Consider the following 23801-nt stretch of genomic DNA (forward strand, 5'->3'; position numbering starts at 1 on the left):
AAATAAAGTAATTTACTATTAATAATAATAAATAATAAATCTCTTTATTTTCAGGTATATAGGGTAGTATACCCATAGTTTACAGTTACATTATTAATTATACAAACTATTATTATTATTTTTAAAATACACATTAATTACAAAATACAAATTTAAATTATTTCATTATAAAATCGTCGTAAGGTACGCAGTGAGGAATGCAGTCTTTACAATATGATTACTTGTTGTCATTAATCTTTGATGAAATTTTGTCTTATAATTACGTAAAATAGCAAAAAAAAAAACATTAACCCTGTTCTCTGCAAACATGCCAGATGCACTACACCGCCATGGCAAGTTGAGCATCGCTCGTACACCCTCACCTATAGGTTTTTCTTGTAGTTGCCACGCAAATATATAATGTAATAAATAAACAAGTAGACAATAAGATCAAAGAGATGGAAAGTGATAACAGTCGCCTATAGACAGGACTAAAATGGGCATTACAGATAATACTGTGACGGGCAAGGTTTTTATATTTTTCATATATTGCTATTTTTGAGAACTGAGGAATTACACCATAACGTAATCTCACTGCCAATATCCCAATATGAAGTTAAAGAAAACTAAGAAATATTTATACTCCATTTATTAGTTTCATTGTAAACTCATACACTTGATCTATTCGTCAACCTCTTATAATGTACGTTATACACGTCATACATCGCGAAATGAGACTTATATCTACGGCCTCATTACATTAAAAGATATCTCAATGTTGGTATTCCGACTTATTTTTCTAACGAAACAAATTAAAAATAATAAAAAAAAAACTTGTCTATGTCTGTTGTACACATAAAAATATCTGTCAGTGTAAAGAGGCCTTAATACATATTTAACATGCTCGGGCGCACCATAATTGACTTGAAAACGCAAAACAATTCGTTAAAATACGGCATAATCAACTAAAATGAATTAAAAATAAATTAAAAACGAAAACCTCGCAAAATTTCGAATCATCAATGTTTAATCAACAATTAAAAATAAAAAAAAAATATGGCACATAATTAAGTCCTTTACAAGGCATTTTGCCCAAATTACACATAATGCAGCATGCATGTAGAATCTGATCACTAATAATTAAAAAATCAGTTGGGTTCTTAGACCAAGAATATAGAACAGTAATTTATTTATGGTTGGTACATTATCTCCGGACTGAATTCCATTTTTGAATATTTTAACACTGAGCGAGTCAAGGACTAGTGACGTGACACTAATGTACATGCGCTATTTTTATACAAAAGTTTGAACATCAAAATTAATCTATATTCCTGTGTGGTAACTTTTTTAATAGTTGTTATTCAAAATATAAAAAAAAAAATATAAAAAAAAAGAATATTAGCCCGTAGGATGTCCCTTCATTATACGTAATATATTTTACAACTGTGTATATTTATAAATACAAATGTGCGATAATTACATTGGAAAATCGTGTTACTTACTATTTAAGTAGATATATAAATTTTGTTATTGCATATTAGTTAAATGGTAAAAATACCGTAAGTAATTCGATGAACCATTTTGTAACGATATGATTATGAACTGTGTCCAATAGTTAAACAATATTAACATGGTATCCAGTGGATTTTTAATGTAGCAATATAAGTCACTAAGAATATCCGATTTCTGAAATGTCTAACATACATATTTTGGATTATTTAATAAAAAAAAAAAGTTAAAATATTAGAAGTGACTATTGGGATCCTATGTAGATACTTCTCTTTGTATTATTTTATAACAATACACAGACACATGCAAAGAAAATATTAGATTATGTAAGAAAAAATAAAAAGTTTATAAATTTTGTAACGTTTTTAATAAGTGACAGTTGCTACCCTAGCATCAAATCGAATTTATAATTCATCAGTTTAACATTTTTAAAATCCCAAATGCGAATGATGGATGAATTAATAAAAAGGTAGAATGAATTTCCAGATACTGAAAATAATTTTAAATTAAAGTTTTCAAAAATAAACCTGTATAAATATAAATCGAAGCTAGTTATACCGAAAACTGTCACATGGCATTGAATATCCGTAAGAAATTAGCGTTTTCTGCATAAATACCTCCAATTAGTCTATTTTATGGATAGATATTCAGAAATCGAATTGTAAAAACAGATTTAAAAAAAGAATGCGATGTAAGCGCGATATCGAATATCACATAAGGGAAAAACACTTGTGAAACTGACTGTGTACAGATGGAATAAAATAAATTACAAATATGACCGGCATATTGCATTTTTATGTAAAAAAAAAGAGAAATAAATAGTATTTTTATAATTAAAATCCATCTATGACGATGTTTACACTTTTTTTTATATTAAATAACAAACCACAGATTAGAAAATTTCATATTAATACATTTATGCAATATGACCGTCATTGATAATCTATGTGTATCTTAAAGTAATCTTAACACTAAATAGGCGTACTTAAGGTAAAATTATGCATTATCTTTGGCGAATACACTGCTTACGGTACTTCGAAACTTAGAGACGAAAAAAAAGTATTACTTGATCATAAAAAACGTACGAATATCGTTGTAAAGTCTCACAAAATTTCCTATTTATAATACTGAATTACAAAACTGTTCGCTTCACACGTATGAGTAAAACTGGTACCAATTATACTTAATTCTTGTTCTACTTTATTAAATACAGCTAATACGATATATTATCAAGGATTAAGAGTGACCACGAAAATAACAGCTTCTTTTAAAAAAAAAAATAACATAAAATGTTCGTAGCAATATTTCATGTATTTATTATATTACTCCCATAAGTCAGATATGTATTATAGTAAGAAATATAGACATATTATAAGTTACATTTCAAAACCATATATTTAATATTAATTTGATTCTGTTTATAATCATAATAAATCATATCTTGTTCTAAACTTTATTCTTTTCTGAGACGCACTTTTAGTACAAAAAAAAAAGAAAAAAAGCTGTCACACGACCTGTCAAATTTTGGCGGGAATTGTTTTATTAGTCAACAGTTATTTTCATGATCACACATCGAAATTATTAAAATTTTACAATTACATTTTTTTGTGGTGTTATAGCAAGAGCAGTACTTTGTCCTTTAATATTAATAACTACGAATTTTACTTATAAACATTCTGTTTAGTTTTGCTCGTCAAATGGCAGTTTCGTTTTGCACCTTATTTACAACACTTTAAGGTTATGTATTGTATGACGATTGCTTTACTACCAATTCCACTTCTAATTCACATATCATGGAATGCTTAATTATTAATATTATTTTATTTACAATTAACTTTATGGATTATCTGTAAATAAAATAAGTTAGTTATTGTATTATAAAGAACTTATTATATACATTAGGTCCATACTATTATCTAGTTAAATCGCCTTGAGCCATCGCATTTTGTACAGTAACATAAAAAAAAAAAATTATATAAACTGCTAGACCGAAAGAGATTCTAAACAAATTAGTGAAACTTAGTGTTGACTTTCCATTCTATTAAATACATATACAAATTAATATAAAACAGTTGAATAATACAAAGGTAAGACTATTATATTATAGTAAACAATAAGTTTTCATTTATATCTATATGTACAAGTAAACTGTATAGGTAAACATGTACAGTAAGAACAAATCTCTACTTTGAGGCTCCAAGCCGCACTACGTTATTTTTTTTTATGAAAATTGCCAACAATTCATACTTGACTACTTTTTTGGCATCTCTCCACCCTACCATTAGTGTTAGCAAGCGATCGAATAACTTCACAACGTCAAAACGTTGTCCGTAACCGTTTAGACCATATCGGAGGTTCTTATAGCTACATTGAGCGAAAAACAGAGTCGAAAACGTACAATTAGGATCAGTAACGATACACTCTAGAGATTATAGAATATTTTTAGAAAAAACGTTATTGAATTGAATATAATTATTGGTCATCAGTTTATTTCGCACAGCCTTATTTATGGACTACATTTTTAGACGATACCAACGCGGGAACAGGGTTGACACACACGGTGCATTGTATATTATTAATAAATGAAACATAAGATTGTAATCTTTTCGAAAACAAATATCAAGACTTATGCAGTTAAATATAAGACTGTATCTGCAATACTGTGTCTTAATATAACTACAGACGTTACATTTTGTAAGTGACAGACTCTATCGATAATTACGATTCAGATTTTTTACGATTTGAATTGGAAATTCGACACCCCTGATTAAAAATGGTAATTGTCTCCTTTAAATCGATCGTGTACAACAACCCTTAAATCACGTTAAATTTATGTCCAATTCAAATAACAATTCATATTTGGGTATCAGATTGTAATTTTAATATTAACTTTCATTAAAAATATCATAAATAAGCATATTAAAATCTAGGCCTGCGAAATTATAAAATGCATAGAAAAATCGTAGGTTTGTGCTATTTAAAAAAATTCAATATTTTCATAATATCAAATCATGTTGTTCGTATAAAATTAAATGCATTTTTTCGCAAAATTTCATTAATTTTGAGCAATTTCCAAATGAAAGTTAATTAGGTCGTTTTCTTCAACCGTGACAATCTATTGTGCAATGCAATATATTTACAAGTTAAAAAAGAGCGTCTTTTTCTCTATTTCTCCTAAATTCAATGCATAAATTTTCGAGCAACTTATCAATCTCAACATAGGCTACGACCATTTTGACTCGGAGAAGCAAACGTCATATTCATTCAATCTTGTTCACTACCAAACACGCATTTTATCAATATATTATAAATATTATAATACATAATATGTACGTACATATTGTACATGGTGCACTCTTATTGTTCTACTATGATTAGCATAGTAATATTTGAGTGGACATAAGTTACAGCCAATCTGTTGTGACCTTAACGGTCACTAAGTCTAATAGACTTCCAATTTCAAAAACATCATTCGTTCAATTATCGTCTCGTTCGATCACAAATGCGCCGCCATGATTTCGAAATTCAAAATTACAAAATTATCGAAGTAACCAGTTCCAATATCTTTAGACTAGATATAATTAAAATGTAAGACTAAAGTCTGATATATTAATTTCTGCTTTTCTGAAGTTAACCTCAAAAATTTAGAAGTGCTTATTCGAATATGAAATCTATTACGGCGGGCGATTGTTTAATTTTGTCACATTTTCTCACCATTATAGTTCAGTGACGGCGTACAAGTCCCGTTGGTCGTGATGTTGCGTGCGTTCGGGTCGCCGGCGGTGCTGCGTCGCCGTGTTCGGTTGCTGCTGCCGCCGCGGGCGCTGCAGCGAGCGGTATTCAAGCGCTGCAGCGGATAGCGGTTGCGGTTCGGCTCGCCGCTGCGGGCGGACGGTGGCGTACTTATCCGCAGAGACGGAGGCGGCAGCGGAGGCGGAGGCGGAAGCGGGCATAGGCGCAGGCGAGAATGTTCCCAGCGACGGCATGGGCGCGGCGGGGCGCGGGCGGGGCGCGCGGGGGCCGAACGACGCGTACTTCGGGTCGAAGCGATTCAGGCTGGTCGCGCGACCGGCCTGTCCTGCAACTGTTACAACGAACACACGTCAGTACACAATCTATCTGTTGTAAATACCAAGATTTATTCCATTCAATTCATTAATAGTAATTCCTAATAAGTATAAAGTCGCTGGCAGTGTTTCTCTGTATACTTCTAAACTACGTAATGGTCTAGACATGGGTAACATGGATACCGATCCGCTATTTATATATTGGGTTCACTGGACATTGATGGCGAAAAAAAAGTCATCAACCATTTCGATATCGCCTATATTTTTTGGAATATGTTAAAAGTCTGTTATACAATATTATGGTGTGCCATTTTTTATATTTTTTTTTATTTTTTACTTTAAGCGATATTTGTTGATTCTTATCAGTTTATTAATCACAGTTGATGACTTTTTAAGACCAAATTTTTGGCGGAATTCGTAACTTGTTCAATATTTTTTTTTTGTGTCCTATTGCGTACAGAGTAACCATAATCATGTTGAGAAATAAAATTAAAGTTTTTAATACAAATTCGAATTCCTACAGGAATAAATTGCTGAAGCACTTTGTACAACAATCTTATGAACATTAACTCTAATTGTCATAATATATATTTTTTTAATATTTTTTTTAATTTAATTTACTCATAATCTTATTTTCTGATTCTGCTCACAACTTAGATTACATGTTTATTTTTGTTATTTACTTAAATTTCTTACACTGTATAATTACGTTAAAGTGAATGCTGTGAATACCTATAATAGGCATGTGCATTAATATTGTATTGTATTTAATGTTGTTATACCTATATGTTATAATGCAATATGCTGTTGGTGTTCCTTAAATAAATAAATAAATAAATAAATAAATAAAAAAAAGTAAGTATATCTATAGTAGGCATCGGTAATATCGGTACCGCTTCAGCATCTATATATTAGTTTCCTCTGGACATTAATGGCAGGAAAACGTCAACATCCTTTTCGGTATCGCCTATACCAGTGAGATATCTATATTCATTTCGATGAGATTAATTATTTCATAGTTATATATTAACAAATCAATGTTACATATATCCGTTAGTGTACCAATATCTATATATTGTACAATAAATAGATATTAATCTATCTATATATTGTGCAATATACAGATATTAGTGTAACTATAATTTGTGCAATACATAGATACATAGATATTAGTATGTATATGTAATGTGCAATATATATATATATATATATATATATATATATATTGTATAATATATAGATATACCAATATGTTTTTGAGGACAAAGCAATAAGCTGAGTTGTGGCCATTTTGTATTGCTATGGCACACTCACAAACGAAAATTGTATTTAGCTTTATGTATTTTTTTTTTTTTACCATTAATGTTATATCGCTTTTTTTATATCTATGCTGTAATTTGTGTGCTGTAAGTAAGTAATGCAAATAAATTATCTATCTATATCGGTATATACGACGCGAGCGTGTTTACCTGCGTTGTGTTCGGGTACGTGCGCGCCGCCGCCGGGCCGGTCTCAGTAGAAGTCGTTGCTCTCGAGCGTCTTGCACTGCTTGCTGAGCGTGGCGTACTTGCCGTTGTGCGGCGCGCGGCCCAGCGTGTGCGAGCCGCCCAGCGCCGCGCCGCCGCCGCCGCCGCCGCCGCCGCCGCCCGCGCCGCGCCCCAGCGTCGCGCTGCCCGACATGCGCGACCTGACGCCCAATATTACACGTTTTTTATACGCAAAAATGACATAACGGTGGAGTTATTCAATATAGCCAATGCGCTATCAATTTACTCTGGCGGAACACCAGTGTGAGATGATGGGTGAGAATGAAAGCAAATCATTTTCACGATGATTTCCAACAGGAACCACGGGAAGATCGACCTGATATGGTATATTGCTAGCAATGGGAGTTTTAGACCACATTACTAACAATCTCCTTCTTCCCAAACATTCGAAATTACACCACAGTCTAAATAACTCTTTCTTAGCAGTTGTCCAATAAATACGTCTGAATAAAACAATACGGTCTCGCAGACTGTATCTTAATATGATATAAATCCTACGTCAAGATGTTCATTCGCCTAATCTCCGAAATCCTAATTTGAATGATGTATGAAATTTTATAAATATATATTATTTTGTATAATACAAAATAATAATAATTGTTACACAATATGTGTAAAAATTAGGTTTTATCTAATTGATTTACCTTTGAAATTAATTTACCTTGCTTATTGTTACATTATTTTTTACCTCTATACTTTATATGTAGTTTATTATAATACAACTTAAAAATAACATAAACAAACGAACAATTAAGCCAACCATAAAATAGTCTACTAATGTCCAATAGTAGTATAAATAAAGAATAGACTAATTTATTTAATATTTTATTTTGTTAATAATAAATAATTTTATTAAGTGTTTCTGTAATAATATCAACAAAATTTGGTTCTTAATCTGAATCTTTATTTGAAATGTTGATTGAGGTTTCATTCGTTCATTCATTCACAAATACTCGCCTGGGTCGCTCGCGCTCTCCGAGGTCCATGAGCTGTACGGCGGCACTGTATGAAGGCGGCTTGCCGTTGGGGAAGGGCGCGGGACGCGGGAGGGTGCGGCTGGCGGCACTACTGCCGCCACTCGACAAGAACGGTGCTTGCTCCTCACCGGTGCCGCTACGTCTACAAACAAGAGATCGGATTATTAGACTAGCACCACATTGAACCATCCATCCGCAACTGAATGTTAATATTACACTTTGCAATTTGCTACTCTCGGTCACACTACAGAGAAGACGTCAATACGTCGATGTAATACCATGGAAAGTTTATGGCATCTCTTAGATAGTATGCCTTTGATATCTATTACCTTATTTTTTTATGCAACTTAAACGACCCACCTGATGGAAAGAGACATAAACAATGGGATAACACAGTATACTGTTTTGCCCATAACCCCCCCCCCCGGATGCGTTGTCATTCCTGAGGACTCAGGTGTTATGCCTCTGTACCCTGTAAATTCACTGCCCTCATGCGTTGCAATTGCTAAAAACGAACGTTTTATGTCTCCATATCGTATAATTACATATCCCACACATTAAACCAAAGTACAGCTGCTTCATGGCAGAAACACAAGTGGCCATAAAGGTAACTAAACAGATGTTTTTATACAAAGCTTACCACTAGTAAATTACTTATTAATCTTAAGAATACTCACTTTGTGTTAATATATATCCATGCGTGTGAGTCAACTAACACGATTGCTGTGAACAGGAAACCGGCCGCTACAGCCGCTAGTAGTTGCAACGTCAGCGCCTGTCGACACAAATGAGAAAATTTATAAAATCCGGATCGAAGGATCACTTCGTAACATACAAGTCCTTAGATTGGTGCTACAAAACAACAAAAGCACTGCCTTCATTACAATTGTATACTGCGAGTTGTATCATGGTGGGAGCGATATCTGACATTATATATACTTGCACCAAAACATACAGTAATAATAACAAATTATTAAAAAAGTAAACAAAGGTGAACTTATCTCTAAAAGAGATTACTTCCAATCAACTTTTACTGTAAAATGATTGTAATCAATGAGATTTTTGAGGTTGAAGTCGATACAATGTCAAATTATAACAGATACTTCTCCACAATTATTTGTTGAATCTAAAAGTAACGTTTAAGTCGTACTCGTGAGAACAAATATTGCTGTTCTAAGGAAATCGAACTCGGTAACTAAGAGTGATACGTCATATTATTATAAGCCACTTATTAAATTCGAATATTAAAAATTGTCAACTAGCTCACCGCCATACTCCGTCTCACTCGCACTATATACAACGTTACAGTGGCTATATTCTCACCTGCAGACCGGCGTCACAGGCTGCGCGTGCGCCGGCCACGAATGAAGCTCGAGCAGTACGACACTCTAGCGCCGCTGACAGCGATACTAGTGCGCGTTCCGCCTCGCCTGTACCCGCGTTCAACGCGCCTAGAGCTGGCTGTAGACCTGCATCAATAAATATATCCTTTATGTGGGTCCAATTGCTATTAAGATAAAGTTCAATTTTGACCTTGATAGTAAGATATAAATAATGAATATAAATAATTTAAAATATCATCCATAAACTTCCTTTTTAAACTGATACTTCTTTAAAGAGCATAACTCCCATTAAACATGTGAATAAATAAAAAAAATAAGACTATTAGATTGAAAGTGTTACGACACAATACTAATATTCTGTGAGATAGGCCGTCAGTCTCCTTACTGTTCTAATCGTATTATAACAAAAATACATCAATATTATTTTCCCATTAAACGTAAAGCGCTTAACTTTAACATAAATAGTTGCAACACCTAAACTATTATGTATGCATTACTAAATAAAACTTAATAATGTTTTAATTATACCAAAAAGTAAAAGTATATATACCGCCATCTTGTGGTATATGAAGGCGGCCATCTTGTCGTGCCTTACCTGGATCGTTGAAGAGTTGCGGCGCGCCGCGTGACAGTACTGCGAGCGCTTGCCGCACGGCCACCACTGCACGCTGGGCGACTCGTAACTCCGCTGTTAGTACGTTCTCGCGAGAAACCTTACACGACAGGTAGTAGTGCACCATCTGACGGACAAATAGAATCAAAATTTATTTATTTATTAATTAACATATACACTGAACAAACTTTTCACTTAATAGATTCATTAGAAAAAATATACGAAATGCTGAAATGAAATAAATGAATGCTAAAATTCAATGAGGTAAGGGACCGCCTGAAAATCAGAGCTATATAGGTACATCTTGCTGAAGGTGTACATATATAGCAACAGCTAAGGCGGCTCCTATTACCAGTAAAAAAAATTTTTTTCTTCTTTATTGTTGTTTTTTTTAACTATTATTATTGGTAATAATGTCAAGACTAGTAGTCTCAGAACAACATACAAATAAAGATTACACAATTATATAATAACATCATTATTTTATTGTAAAATTATTTAAATAGTATTTGCGTGATACAGATATTATCGATGCGATGTTACGCAGTCTGCTTGCTGACATACAAACTGACAGCACACGCGCACGCACGCACGGCCACGCACGTCCACGCGGATACAGACAGACAGGTACTCACATCGGCGGGCAGGCCGTGGCGCGCGTGGTGCGCGAGCGCAGCGGCGGGCTCCTGGCAAGCGTCGGCGGCGGCGACGGCGCCCGCCGCCAGCACGGCGCTGGCCAGCCAGCACGCCACCAGCGCGCCCAGCGCGCCCACGCACAGCAGCAGCAGCGCGCGCCGCGAGCGCCGCGCCGCCGCCGCCAGCAGCGCCACGCACACCGCGCCGCCGCAGCACCAGCCCGCCATGCCGCCCGCCCACCGCGCCGCCTCCCACACCCACATGCGCTGCACATACGCACAAACGATATCGTCTCCATGTATTGTTGGATCAACAGTTAACTGTCCACTGCTAAACCACTCCACCAGGAGGGAAGGGATTGTTAGTAATGTGGGCGCTACCAGTCCCATTGCTAGCAATACCGTGGCAAGTCGACCTCCACGTGATTTCCCCATCACAATTCATCACAATGGACCAACTGACCTGCTTTTTCCATTATCCACCTATCACCCCTCACTGGTGCCCCGCCAGCGTATACCTTTAGCGAAGGCGGGGTTACCATTCCATTATCATCCATTAAAAAAACCTACTCCACCATAAGGGGGGTTTGCCAGTAACTGCCACACTTGGCGGGCTAGTTCACAACCGCAGTTTAGCTTTTGATGATATTTTAAGAGGAACGCGACTGCTCATCCCTCCACCATAAGCTCCCTTAGTCGCCTCTTACAACATCCACGAGAAAAGAAGGGGTGGCCCACTCCATGCCGGGACTTACATCTCCAGGAATAATAAGAAATAAAATCACCATTGCAAAAAAAAATGGAAAAACTTTATAGAAAAGTTGTTATAAAGAAGTATAACCGCTGACAAATTATACAAAAAATACATAAAACTAGTTTCAAGGGCAATCCTAAGCCTATGTTTTTATTTTCCAATACTATATTATTATATGAAATCACTCGGTAACAAATATTTTGCAGCACAATAATTTTTTTTTATATATACAACTTAGAATGGCAAACAAGTTGACGGCCCATCTGATGGAAAGTGGTAATCGTCGCCTATAGACATGAGCAGTAGCATGGACATAACAGAGTATACTGTTTCGCCCATGATACCCCCCATGCGTTGCCATTCCTGAGGACTTAGGTGTTATTCCTCTGTACCCAGTAAATTCACGTCATATCTCACCCTTCAAACCGAAACACAGCCAAACAAACACAGTTGCTTCACGGTAGAAACACGAATGGGACAGAGGTACCCAAGCAATCGACTTTTGTACAAAGTATCCCTCTGGTAAAAAAAAATAATTATGAAGAAAACTTTTCGCAGAGTTATTTTAATGGGTTTTTTGGAAAGACCATGAAAAAACACCTCTCTATCTCTATTCATTCTACTAGATTGTACCGTATATTCAAGGAGGAACAAACAATGCATACCTTCATGAAAGCATCCAAGTTGAGCGCGGCAAGTGGCCTCCTCAGATTATCAGCAGCGGAAGCCGCGATGCTGGCGTTGTTCCTCAAGGTGGAGAGAGCTCGGAGCAGCGTGCCCAGCGCGGTCTGGTTGGCCACCGGTAAGTCCAGGGCGTCGGCGAGACGAGCGAGGGGTGCACGAGCTCGGGAACCCATCGTCTCTTCCAGGATACTTGACTGGAATATTCCACAAGTGATTGATATGAATATCCAATTCCAAATAGTATTTTGATTTCAAATAAATAAAAAATAAATGTAAAAAAGTATATTACACTCTTTAACTTGCAGCCTACCCTCAAAACAATATACAATACGCCCAATAGAATAAGCATCCCGTCACCCGGATCAAATAGCGTGAACCTAAGTATTTATTATTATTTTTATCACATCATCCCATAATTTTCACAATACTTAACCTATTATGTCATATAAATGTTGCGTGTGCGCCGGTCACGTAACCATCATAAATCCTAACTTGTTTATTACTAGATATAATTAAAAATTGTATCCTACAAAAAAAAACAGACTTCAATTGTGACAACACCAGTTATTTTTTTGTTATTTGATTTAAAAACTAAGCTACCGAACCGACTTTGAACTAAATTGTATAAGACAAATCTGTATGTGTTTTCAAATAAAAAAGATTTTTCCAAATCGGTCTACAACTAACCGAGTTATAAAGAAACAAACAAAAAAATATAACCGACTAAGAACCTTCTTCTTTTTTAAATCAGTTGGAAAAGACCAAGCGATATAAAATAAGATATCCGATGTCCGCGTAGCTACCTGATTCTTCACCGTATTGACCAACGCAGCCAGCTGGTTGCCGGCCTGGATGCTCTGCAGCATCGCGTTGTGGAGGTCATCATTTCCGAATAGACCCACGCCAATGGCACCGCAACACAGCACCGAAAGTATCATCAGGGTTATCTGGAATAAGAATAAATATATTATTTATCATTATTGAGAAACGGGCTTTTTCAGGCAGAAAAACCTGTGATTCTCAACTTTCCATAATCTTTTATCTATCTATCTATCCATTTAAGAGCTGCGCTCTTGACGGTGGAGCTCTTGCCACTCATTACGATTTTCAGCGAGTCTCTTCACCTCTTGATACGACACGACACCAACTCCTTCCTTGATCTGCCTAATGTAACTATGTCTCGGTCTCCCTCTCCCCCTTCTTCCTTCTATCTTATATACTCGCTTTTTTTTAAATTTCGCTACTCCCAATCGATATCTGAGGGAGACTATGTATAAAAGTCGTTTGCTTGGGTACCTCTGTTCCATGCGTGTTTCCACCGTGAACCAGTGGGTGTTTGTATGGCTGTGTTTCGGTTTGAAGAATACAGTACAAAGGTACAGTAAATACGGTACAGAGGAATAACACCTGAATCCTCAGGAATGGCAACGCATAGGGGGTATCATGGGCGAAACAGTATACTCAGTTATGTCCATAGTGCTGTTTAAGTCTAAAGGCGACGGTTACCACTTCCCGTCAGGTGGGCCGTCAGCATGTTTGCCATTCTAAGTTGCATAAAAAAAAACTATTTTCTATCAATGATAGGAATTTCAAAATGTTCTTTGTAATGATATTTTTTTAACTTAATTTGAAGATATAAATAATTTTAAGAAACTCAATTTTTATAATTTTTCAACCCAAGTGTCATTGAAAAATATACTCAATTTTAATAATATCAGACTCGCTTCTCAATATTTCCACTTCAGCTCGTCGTATAAACCTTATTACTAAGGGGGGAAAGGGATTGTTAGCAATGGAGTTTGATAGCCCCATTACTAGCAATATGCCCTATTAGGTCGACCTCCACGTGGTTCCCCCTGGAAACCATCGTGAACAAGTTTTGTTGAATTCGTCACGATGGGCTAACTGACCTACTTCATCCTCACCTATCATCCTTCACTGGTGCCCCGCCGGTGTATACCGATAGCGCGGGTGGGTTTACCATTCCATTATCATCCATTAAAAAAGAAAAACCTTATTACTAAATATGCGCAAGTATATTACACGACCTAATTACACTAAAGTCTTCTATCACATCTGTGAACAATTTTATGGGCCTGTGTTTTTAATAACTAAAACAAAAGTGGATAAACTATACTCTCCACATATCGGCCATATGGCGTTGGTATTATTTCTGTGAGAAACGTCTGATTGTGTTCGCAGCTATCGTTTATATTTAGACGATCTCCCCCAGCGCCTATAATCACATCTTTATAGTATGATCTGTGATTCCGTTGTAAGACAATAACCTAAGCTACATGCCTAGAAATTTCCCCATCAACGCAACGAACAGATATTCTGATACGAATAATTATTACCACTATTTTAATCTTTTCTTTTTTTTTACAACGCAGGGGGCAAACGAACATGTGGCTCACCTGATGGTAAGTGACTACCGCCGCCCATGATCACCCACAACACCCGCGCCATTGCAGGTGTGCTGCCGGCCTTTTAAAAAGGAATATACTCTTTTCTTGAAGGTTATGTTGTCGTATCAGTTCGGAAATACTGCTGCTGGAAGTTGATTCCAAAGAATGGTTGTGCGTGAAAGAAAGTGCCTCGAAAAACGCACGGTGGAAGACCGCCACTCGTCCTTTCTTTTTTTATATTTGACAGTTACTTTAACAAATTATAACCTATTAAATGACCCAATGCTGGCATAATTTGAGGCATAATTTTCTCAGTTTAAGAGGATATGACTACAGCCAAGCTTGCCAGATACCATGATATAACGTTTACTAAGACTACATTGAGAGGAAATGTATTATTAGTAATGGAGTCTAACAGTTCCATAGCATTATCTGATAGACCTCTACGCGGTTCATCGTGGAAACTATCGTAAGCTGACTGACCTGTTCTCATCCTCACGTATCACTCTTCACTAGTAAACCGCCAGAAAACACCCATTAAAAGAATTACTGCATTTACAAACAGCAAAAGGAATTAAGGACTTTGAAGGGTCTCAGGCATTCCAAAAATTTTTTAAACGACAATGCTCAAGGATGGGCTAAACTCATCTACAGCGGTGGAAGACAACAGGCAAAACTCATAATGGGAGTCTTAATTGGGCATATGCCAGTAAAGCATATACTGTACAAGATCTTCAGATACACTGTGTAGATTGTTCGGTGAGAAATCGGAATCCATGAAACACTTGATGTGCAACTGCGATTCGTTGGCAAGTATGCGTATGAGTCTACTGGGAACGATTTATCCAAAACCAGGGGACTACAGATATCTTAAACCACGGGATGTAGTTAAGATAATAAAATAAGATCTATAAAATGATGGTATAAGGCAGGGGAAAGCCCAAAAGATCCCGATGGGTCGAAGTGCAACGACTTAGGTGATCCCATACGCGAATAAAGTATAAGATAATGGTATAATTCACCATACTCGGAACATACATGTGTATTTGATGGGAACGTGGAACGTAAAGCAGCTTCAGAGAAGAATAGAGAATAGCCATAATAAAATCAACAATTTTAATCCGTATTCTGTACTCTTTTAATTAGAATCCACCTTGCAACTATGATTTAATGATTGAAAACAAGATAATGACAGATATGTATAAAATTATAACTGTATTAACCTTGAGAGCAGTGATACTCCGCGGAGGTCGCTGCTTCCTGTCGCAGCATCTCGTCAGCAGGTATATAAGCAGTACTGTCAATGTCAATATTAACCACGCCCCAGGTATTGAACCGAGGATGCCCAGGCTCTGAAAATTAAACAAATATATAATTTATATTACATTATGTGTTTTAAGTTCCTTATATATATATACAAATATATATATGAAGTAGTACCACAGTATATATTACTGTTATTTACAGTGTGGTACCATTCACAGAGCTCCAGATCCAATCTGAGTCATGTAATCGTCAAGGACAGAGAATCATTGTTTGACTATAAACATAAACCTGTTCACATAGTACCAAACCATAGAGCATCTTGACCATCAGACTTGTAGTTTTTTTTTTTTTGCTTATGATAGGATCTCGCGATTGATTACAATCGCACCTAATTTTTTTTTTTTTTTTTTTTTTGTCTTTGTATATACTACGATCTGTCTCCTTGCTGGGACAATAAATAGTATTTTTGATTTATACTTTAATGGCGTGCTCAGTATGCGACTTTAGTCGCATCCTACTTTATTTTATAGAATGATGTCTTGGGGCATTCTGCGTTTCAGTCTGCGAGTTGTGTGATTTACGTCCATAAGATCTCTTGCCAGTCTGTTAGGGTGTTTTGTTATCCTCTCCTTGTAGGATTGTGTGTATTGTAGTATTTCCTGTCTAACAGTTCCAATTTTTAGGTCATGATGTAGTTGCTCGTTTGTGACAAACCAAGGAGCATTAGTTATTATTCTCAGCATTTTATTTTGGAATCTTTGTAAAATCTCGACATTGGAATGAGACGCTGTTCCCCAGAGCTGGATTCCATAGGTCCAGATAGGTTTTAGTACCGTCTTGTATAGAAGCAGTTTATTGCTCAGAGACAATTGTGACTGGTGACCTAATAACCAGTAAAGCTTTCGCATTTGTAAACCCAATTGTTTGCGTTTGGTCATTATATGTTTTTGCCAGGTAAGTCGTCTATCCAGGTACAGACCTAAATATCTTACATTGTCTGCTTGAGGGATTTCTACATTGTTAAGCTTCACTGGGGGGCAAATACCTTTTTTTAGTGTGAAGGTAACATTAACCGATTTTGATTCATTAGCTCTTATTCTCCACTTTTTTAGCCAGGATGAAATGTTATCTAAAGCCGTTTGCAGGATCTGCGTCGCAATTGATGGATCTTCGTGGGATGCTAATATGGCAGTATCATCTGCAAATGTTCCAGTGGTGACATTTTTTGAAGTAGGTAGGTCAGACGTGTATATTAGATAAAGTATTGGCCCCAGTACGCTACCTTGTGGGACTCCTGCATTGATAGGACAGAGACCTGATAATGCCTCGCCTTGTTGGACTAAAAAGTGCCTGTCTTGTATGAAGGATTTCAGAATTTTGTAGATGTAGTTGGGTAGTAAGGTTTTCAATTTAAATAATAGACCATCATGCCACACTCTATCGAATGCTTGTGAAATGTCGAGAAAAGCACTAATGCAATATTTCTTAGCTTCAAAAGACTTGTCTATTACATTTAATAGCCTGTGGATCTGATCTATCGTGGCATGTTTACGACGGAAACCGAATTGATGCTCTGGTATCAGTTTGTGTTGTTCTACTATTGGTAACATTCTCTGTGATAGCAGGGACTCATAAATTTTTGCAGGTACTGGAAGAAGGCTAATCGGTCTGTATGATTTTGGGTCTTCAGGTTGTTTGTCCGGCTTTAGTAACATAATTATTTGTGCAACCTTCCACTGGGGCGGAATAAAGTGTAGTCTGGTAATTGCGTTATAAATTGCTGTGAGTAGTGTCAAACCAGAGTCGGGCAATTCTTGTAAAATCTTATTAGTAATTAGGTCGTAGCCTGGTGATTTTTTAGGATTAGCTCTTTGGATTACATTTTTAACCTCCTTTTTCGTGAATTTTTCTGGTGTAATAAAATCCTGATCTGGAGAGTTCAAAAATTCCTTTACCTTGGTCTCGTGTTCTGGTAGACCTTCATAAGGATGAGGTTGGAAAACATTTAATAGATGCTTCGAAAACGTGTTAGCTTTTTCTTCGTCACTACGGGCCCAACTGTTATCTGCTTTTCTGAGTGGATGTGAAATTTGTATTGAAACGCACCTAATGGAAAGCGATGATGTGGTCTAAGATGAGGCTCGCGGACCCACGAATAACCTATTCACATTTGCCTTAAATTGGTGTAGATTATGTTAGGATGAAAAAACATAATCAGGAACAGAGTTCCACTTCTTGGCCGTACACATGATGAAGCAAGACTTAAAGCGCCAGTAGTTTATTATTACTCATAGAAGTCCCATCCATGCTATAACCCGAGACATTTTGCCATAACAACCTAAATAATTCAAAATGTATTCTAAGCTTAATTAAAAACGGTATAGGTCATGGTACATGATGATTTAGATGTTGAATGTTGATTCCAAGGAACGAAGAAGAACTACGGAATGCACTACAACGCCGTGACGTTCCGCGTTTTTATCAAATCTAATACCGAAGGAACTCTTGAAAGAAGAGAACTCTTGTACAATTCATCACGATGGGCTAACTGACCTGATTTCATCCTCACTTATCAACATCTCTCACTGGTGCCCCGACAGCATATACCGATAGCGCAGGCAGGGTTACCATTCCATTATCACCCATTTAAAAAAAAAAGCATAACAAAATATATACCTGGGGGGGAAGGGATTGTTAGTAATGTAGACAACCAGTCCCATTGCTAACAATATACCCTGTCAGGTCTTTCTCCACATGGTTCCCCCCGGAAACAATCGTACTGAATCTCGACGATTTTGACGATGGGATAACCGACCTGCCTTTTCATTCTCACTTATCATCCTTCACTAATGCCCCGCGTATACCGACAGCGCAGCGGGGGTTCCCATTCCATTATCACCCATTAAAAAAAAGCAGAACAGCGTACATACCTCGAGGTAGACGGGCGAATTGGGCGCGAACGTGTCATTCACCCTGTGCAGGGTGACGTTAATGTGCGGCAGTGAGTGGAGCAGCCGCGAGAGACGCGGCGGCGTGTACTCGTCAGAGACGCCCGACGCGCCCATCGCGACCTATCGCCCGCGCCGTCACCTCACCTCACACGGTCACACCTGCAACACGTACATACACGCCTTCAATACAATACAATTAATTTATAAACAAAAAATTGGCATATAATAAGTATGTAATATAAAAAATAACGCATTTGACATTTTTTTTTCATATATAAATAGTTGTAGCACTTCAGCTGCCCGCTATATATAGATTATTTTATATGTTTAACTTACAAGTGCAATAAAGAATATATGAAAATATCTTAGATAAAAATCCATTACAATAATCAACTGAAATTATTTGGGGGGAAAGGGATTGTTAGCAATGGAGTTTGACAGCCCCATTGCTAGCAATATGCCTTATTAGGTCGACCTCCACGTGGCTCCCCCTGAAAACCATCGTGAACAATTCTTATTGAATTCGTCGCGATGGGCTAACTGACCTACTTCATCCTCATCTATCATCCTTCACTGGTACCCCGCCGGTGTATACCGATAGCGCGGGTGGGGTTACCATTCCATTATCATCCATTAATAAAAAACTGAAATTATCAATTGTTGACAAATAACCTAAAATTATCTCAATTTATTACGCTAAACAATGGGTTATCTAATAATGTCCACCGTGCCCCGGTTTGAATATTCAACATGTTTTCAACAGATGCCAATCAAATTAGCACTTCTCTGCGAAGGCCCATAACATCTGGCACGAAACATGGCTGAGGGATGGGCAAATTTTTTGCATGTTATCGATTTCAAACGTAAATAGTCGACACATTCGAATCGATAAAAACAAAACTATTATTATTATCTTCCTACGCTTATCCCAATTATTATTTGGAGTCGGCGTAATGTTTTTTATACATATTACAAAAAGATTTGGCTTATAGTTTTACTACCGCCCGCCTGCCTGACGTCAACTCTCTTTGGGAATGCATTTAATAAATGTAAAAAATACTATTAAAAATATAAGTAATCGGTGGTTAGTTTCTCATAGCAAATTATGTAACGTGTTAATAAAGGAGTATTATTATTATAAAAAGTCATAGGAAAAAAAAACATTATTTATGACAGTATCTTAATATTATATATAAAGAAATTGTTGTTGTATTTCTTATTTTTTATTTTCGTAACACCAATTTTAAACTAAATCGATCGATTAAGAGAACAAAACATATTATACCAATACAAGAAAAGACAAACTCGAAATTAAACCCCAAAGCGTCTGGCAAACGTGGTAATAATAGGGTAATATTCACCACCGATAGGAATACTAAAGCCCAGCAATGGGACATTAATAAGTTAATATAATAAAGCTACCAATTCTCCATTCGTAAACGTTAAAATCGATAAATATTAATATAGGTGTCGCTTCCCTAGAGACCTCATATTAATACCATATTGTTTAACAGTACATTGTTATTTTAGGAGGCAAGTTAATGTTTTTGCATAAGATCCTTATGATAATTTTGTATCACATTATCTAATATATTGTTGTCCTTGCTATTTAATGGAATTATAACCACTCAAGTATACAAACATATAAATGAGTACAATGTATACATATAAGTAATTTTTTTTATACAACTTAGAATGACAAACAAGCTAACGGCCCACCTGATGGAAAGTGGTAACCATCGCTTATAGACATGAGCAGTACCATGGACATAACAGAGTATACTGTTTCGCCCATGATCCCCCCCATGCGTTGCCATTCCTGAGGACTCGGGTGTTATTCCTCTGTACCCAGTAAATTCACGCCATATCTCACCCTTCAAACCGAAACACAGCCATGCAAACACAACTGCTTTACGGTTAAAACACGAATGGGACAGAGGAATAAATGAAGTACAAACTAAAAATATATAATATAAATATAATAGATAATATGATGCTACCCACATATAACAATGTTGCACCAGAAGTAAAATGAATATTGCAATGAGTGTGTTTGTTTTAGATTGTGACGTATTTTATGAATACTTATGTAAAGTCAAAGTAAGTTTTTAACTAACCACTGAGATACAGGCTTGGCCTAGTTCGGTGGTTAGTAGATTAGTATTAAATGTAACTAACTGTAATTTGTTATTCAATAAAGACTAAACCAGGGGGGAAAGGGATTGTTAGTAATGGAGACTGAGAATCCCATTGCTAGCAATATACCCAACCAGGTCGACCTCCTCGCGGTTCTCCCTGGAAACTATCATGGTTAATTTCTGATGAATTCATCATAATGGGCTAACTGACCTGTTTTCATTCTCATCTATTACCCTTCACTAGTGATTCGCCAGCGTATTCCGTTAGCACAGGCGGGGTTACCATACCATTTTCACCCATCAAAAAAAAAATAAAGACTATTATTAAAAAAAATTAAAAATACTTTACTAATGCTCACTAATATTATACAATACATTTGAATGTCAGTTTGTTTGATGCCTCTTCGCGTCACAGATCAAGCAAACGTTATGTAAGTATTGTATATATTTTTTTAATGAATGATAATAGAATTGTTACACCGCCTGCGCTATCAGTATACGCTGGCGGGGCACCAATCAAGGATGATAGACAAGATTAGCAGCCGGTCAGTAAGCCCTTTATAACGAATTATACAATAATTAATAACAATGGTTTCCAAAGGGAAACCGGGTGGAAGTCGACCTCATAGATTATATTACTAGCAATAGGATTGCATGTTCCCATTGCAAACAATCTTTATCCCCTCCCTCCCCAATCATTAGAATGAAGAAGGATATAAACTACTTTAACCATGTCAAACAATATATCCATACATAAATATAACAAAATAGAATAAATAGGAATATATCAGTATTTTTGAAAGTATAATTTAAAATGGCTATTCCAAATTTATATCACAAAATGATTACTAAAATATAAGGCATATCTCTATTACTATTTTTTTTCTCTTGTTAATATATAACAAGATTTAAAAGTCAAGCGAATGAGCAACCAAATACGCCATAGTAGCCATTATAAATGTCATTCGTCCTTGTAAACCCATCAGATATCAGGTCGAACCGATAACGCAAGTTTGCGTATATTGTATGCAAACAAGGGTGTCCTTATTTATATACGAGTAACTATTTACTTAGGGCCCACTCTACGAGAGTTATTATTAAATTATTCTATGGTAATGCCTAAAGTGCCTACCATTGTTTCTGTCTACCCTAATGGGAGACAGGCGTGATAGATATATATGTATGTATATATGTAATACCTAAAAATATTACTGTAACTATTGTAACGTAATGCAATAATACTATATAAATGAATTTAGCCATCTGTCAAATGAGAGTTCGTGTTTTTCATTTAAAATTATTATACACAATTTTATAATTTACAATTACCCTAAAATTTTAACTAAAATATAATGTAACTATACGAAATTAAAATTAAATTATTTATGACTTAATGTAGTCACCTATAAATTAGAACTCTGTATTTATTTTTCAGAATTAAGCATTTTAATAATACATTTATACAGCATTTAAATTTAAATAAAATTGGACTTCATTTACTTATCTGTCAAATAGAATTTCCTATTTATCATAAAAAATTACTTTCAACACTTTTACGATTTACACTTACATAAAATTTAAACAAAAGTGAAATGTGACTTCATCTAGTCATATGACAAATAGAACTTTGCATTTATTATACATAGTTTACTTTGGGCACTTTAATAATTTACACTTGCACCAAATTTAAATGAAATGTGACTTCATTTAATCATCTGTCAAATGAAACCATGTATTTATCATACAGGATCACTTTGAGCACTTTTATGATTTACACTTGCACTAAATTTAATTGAAATGTGACTTCATTTAGCCATATGTCAAATGGAACTCCATATTTGCTATAAAAAATTACTTTGTACACTTCTGTCTATTATTTTACATTGACACTTACATTATATTGACAAGCTACTGTAGTACAACATTATTTTATGAACAATGAAGTACTTTTATTGAAGTAATCAATTCATATTCATTTATGAGTAATAGTACTAACCGCAAAATACAATTATATCTCCACTTCTATGACGTCATAGCTGACAGTGTGCTATTGATCATCACGTCGCCGCGCGCGCACATCTGTAACAAACAAATTGAAATATTAATTAATATTCTTAGTTAATTATAATACATCAACTATTGCAATACACTTATTACGAATCAAATTATATTTTTTTTATACAACTTAGAATGGCAAACAAGCTGACGGCCCACCCGATGGAAAGTGGTAACCGTCGCCTATAGACATGAGCAGCACCATGGACATAACAGAGTATACTGTTTCGCCCATGATACCCCCATGCGTTGCCATTCCTGAGGACTCAGATGTTATTCCTCTATACCCAGTAAATTCACGCCATATCCCATCCTTCAAACCGAAACACAGCCATGCAAACACAACTGCTTCACGGTTGAAACACGAATGAGGCAGAGGTACCCAAGCAATCGACTTTTGTACAAAGTCTCCCTCTGGTAAAATATACAGTATCACCCGCGAATTTCAACCGTTGTTTTTTCACGGCACAAACTTGTAAGATATAGATCAAATGAGGAGAAGCAGTGTGCCAATATTTTTTTACTGACAAGACTATAAGTTACTATGGTATAAATTTTATCAATATCTATATTTGCACATATAGACATAAATATATAGCTACATACATGGTATATTGCTCTACATTTTGTTTAAAAAGTAAAGGATTATGTACCTACTTCCGTCCAATGAATGTTGGGACTTTATCATTATTTGCACAATGCTGAACCGTTACGTATTTCCGTAGTGTATAATGTTGGAATTATTTGCAACATGAATTATTTACCAAAAGGATACTTTGTATAATCGTCTACTTAGACAGATACTTCTGTTCCATTCATGTTTCTGACATAAAGCAGTTCTGTTTTGATTTGAACGGTAAAATATTGCTGCAAAA

The 23801-nt window shown here is 35.8% G+C and overlaps 1 protein-coding gene across 5 annotated transcripts in view; it reads right to left on the reverse strand.

Annotated features, from left to right (window-relative positions):
- Nucleotides 1-613: 613 nt before the first annotated feature.
- Nucleotides 614-23801, reverse strand: part of LOC113513933 (protein tweety-like) — a 133694-nt gene continuing 110506 nt past the window's right edge. For 3 of the 5 annotated variants that reach the window (XM_052894249.1, XM_052894254.1, XM_052894258.1), the window contains 12 exons: nucleotides 22868-22950; nucleotides 18713-18892; nucleotides 15740-15868; nucleotides 12912-13055; nucleotides 12090-12302; nucleotides 10671-10937; nucleotides 10018-10162; nucleotides 9403-9548; nucleotides 8757-8854; nucleotides 8060-8221; nucleotides 7025-7242; nucleotides 614-5572 (listed from right to left, as the gene is read on the reverse strand). In XM_052894249.1, coding sequence (XP_052750209.1) covers nucleotides 7068-7242; nucleotides 8060-8221; nucleotides 8757-8854; nucleotides 9403-9548; nucleotides 10018-10162; nucleotides 10671-10937; nucleotides 12090-12302; nucleotides 12912-13055; nucleotides 15740-15868; nucleotides 18713-18847 — 1614 coding nt within the window. In that variant the 5' untranslated portion in view covers nucleotides 18848-18892; nucleotides 22868-22950 and the 3' untranslated portion in view covers nucleotides 614-5572; nucleotides 7025-7067. Of the gene's footprint in view, nucleotides 5573-7024; nucleotides 7243-8059; nucleotides 8222-8756; nucleotides 8855-9402; nucleotides 9549-10017; nucleotides 10163-10670; nucleotides 10938-12089; nucleotides 12303-12911; nucleotides 13056-15739; nucleotides 15869-18712; nucleotides 18893-22441; nucleotides 22736-22765; nucleotides 22811-22867; nucleotides 22951-23801 lie in introns of those variants that run through there. The other 2 variants (XM_052894263.1, XM_026897928.3) reach the window with 2 other exon arrangements.

This window comes from Galleria mellonella, unplaced genomic scaffold (genome assembly GCF_026898425.1).
Source record: "Galleria mellonella isolate WM207_F2 unplaced genomic scaffold, CSIRO_AGI_GalMel_v1 utg116, whole genome shotgun sequence".
Lineage (NCBI taxonomy): Eukaryota > Metazoa > Arthropoda > Insecta > Lepidoptera > Pyralidae > Galleria > Galleria mellonella.